This window comes from Buceros rhinoceros, unplaced genomic scaffold (assembly GCF_000710305.1).
Source record: "Buceros rhinoceros silvestris isolate BGI_N320 unplaced genomic scaffold, ASM71030v1 scaffold25454, whole genome shotgun sequence".
Lineage (NCBI taxonomy): Eukaryota > Metazoa > Chordata > Aves > Bucerotiformes > Bucerotidae > Buceros > Buceros rhinoceros.
In genome coordinates this window covers 9,790-10,017 of record NW_010409210.1, presented here as the reverse complement: position 1 = coordinate 10,017, position 228 = coordinate 9,790, and the positions used below count along the sequence as shown (strand labels likewise).

Here is a 228-nt window from a genome sequence, read left to right as displayed (position 1 = left end):
CACCCTGCCCGGGCCAGGAGGGTTCTGCTCCCGCAAACCATGAGGCACGAAGCCATCGGGTTGTTGAGGCCACTGTGTCACCTCTGAGCAGAGCCGGCCGAGGACTCGGAGGACGAGGAGGAGGAGGAAGAGGAGGTGGAGAATAAAGACCCACCAAAAAAGCTGAAGAAGAAGCTGCCCAAGGAGGCTGCCTCCGGTGAGAGCCGGGAGAAGAAGCTGAAGCCAAAG

The 228-nt window shown here is 60.5% G+C and overlaps 1 protein-coding gene across 1 annotated transcript in view; it reads left to right on the top strand.

Annotated features, from left to right (window-relative positions):
* Positions 1 to 91: 91 nt before the first annotated feature.
* TULP1 (tubby like protein 1) overlaps positions 92 to 228 on the top strand; it is a gene marked incomplete at both ends in the record, with an annotated part of 3,345 nt that continues 3,208 nt past the window's right edge. Inside the window, one exon of the mRNA XM_010135174.1 lies at positions 92 to 196. Coding sequence (XP_010133476.1) covers positions 92 to 196 — 105 coding nt within the window. The remainder of the gene's footprint in view (positions 197 to 228) is intronic.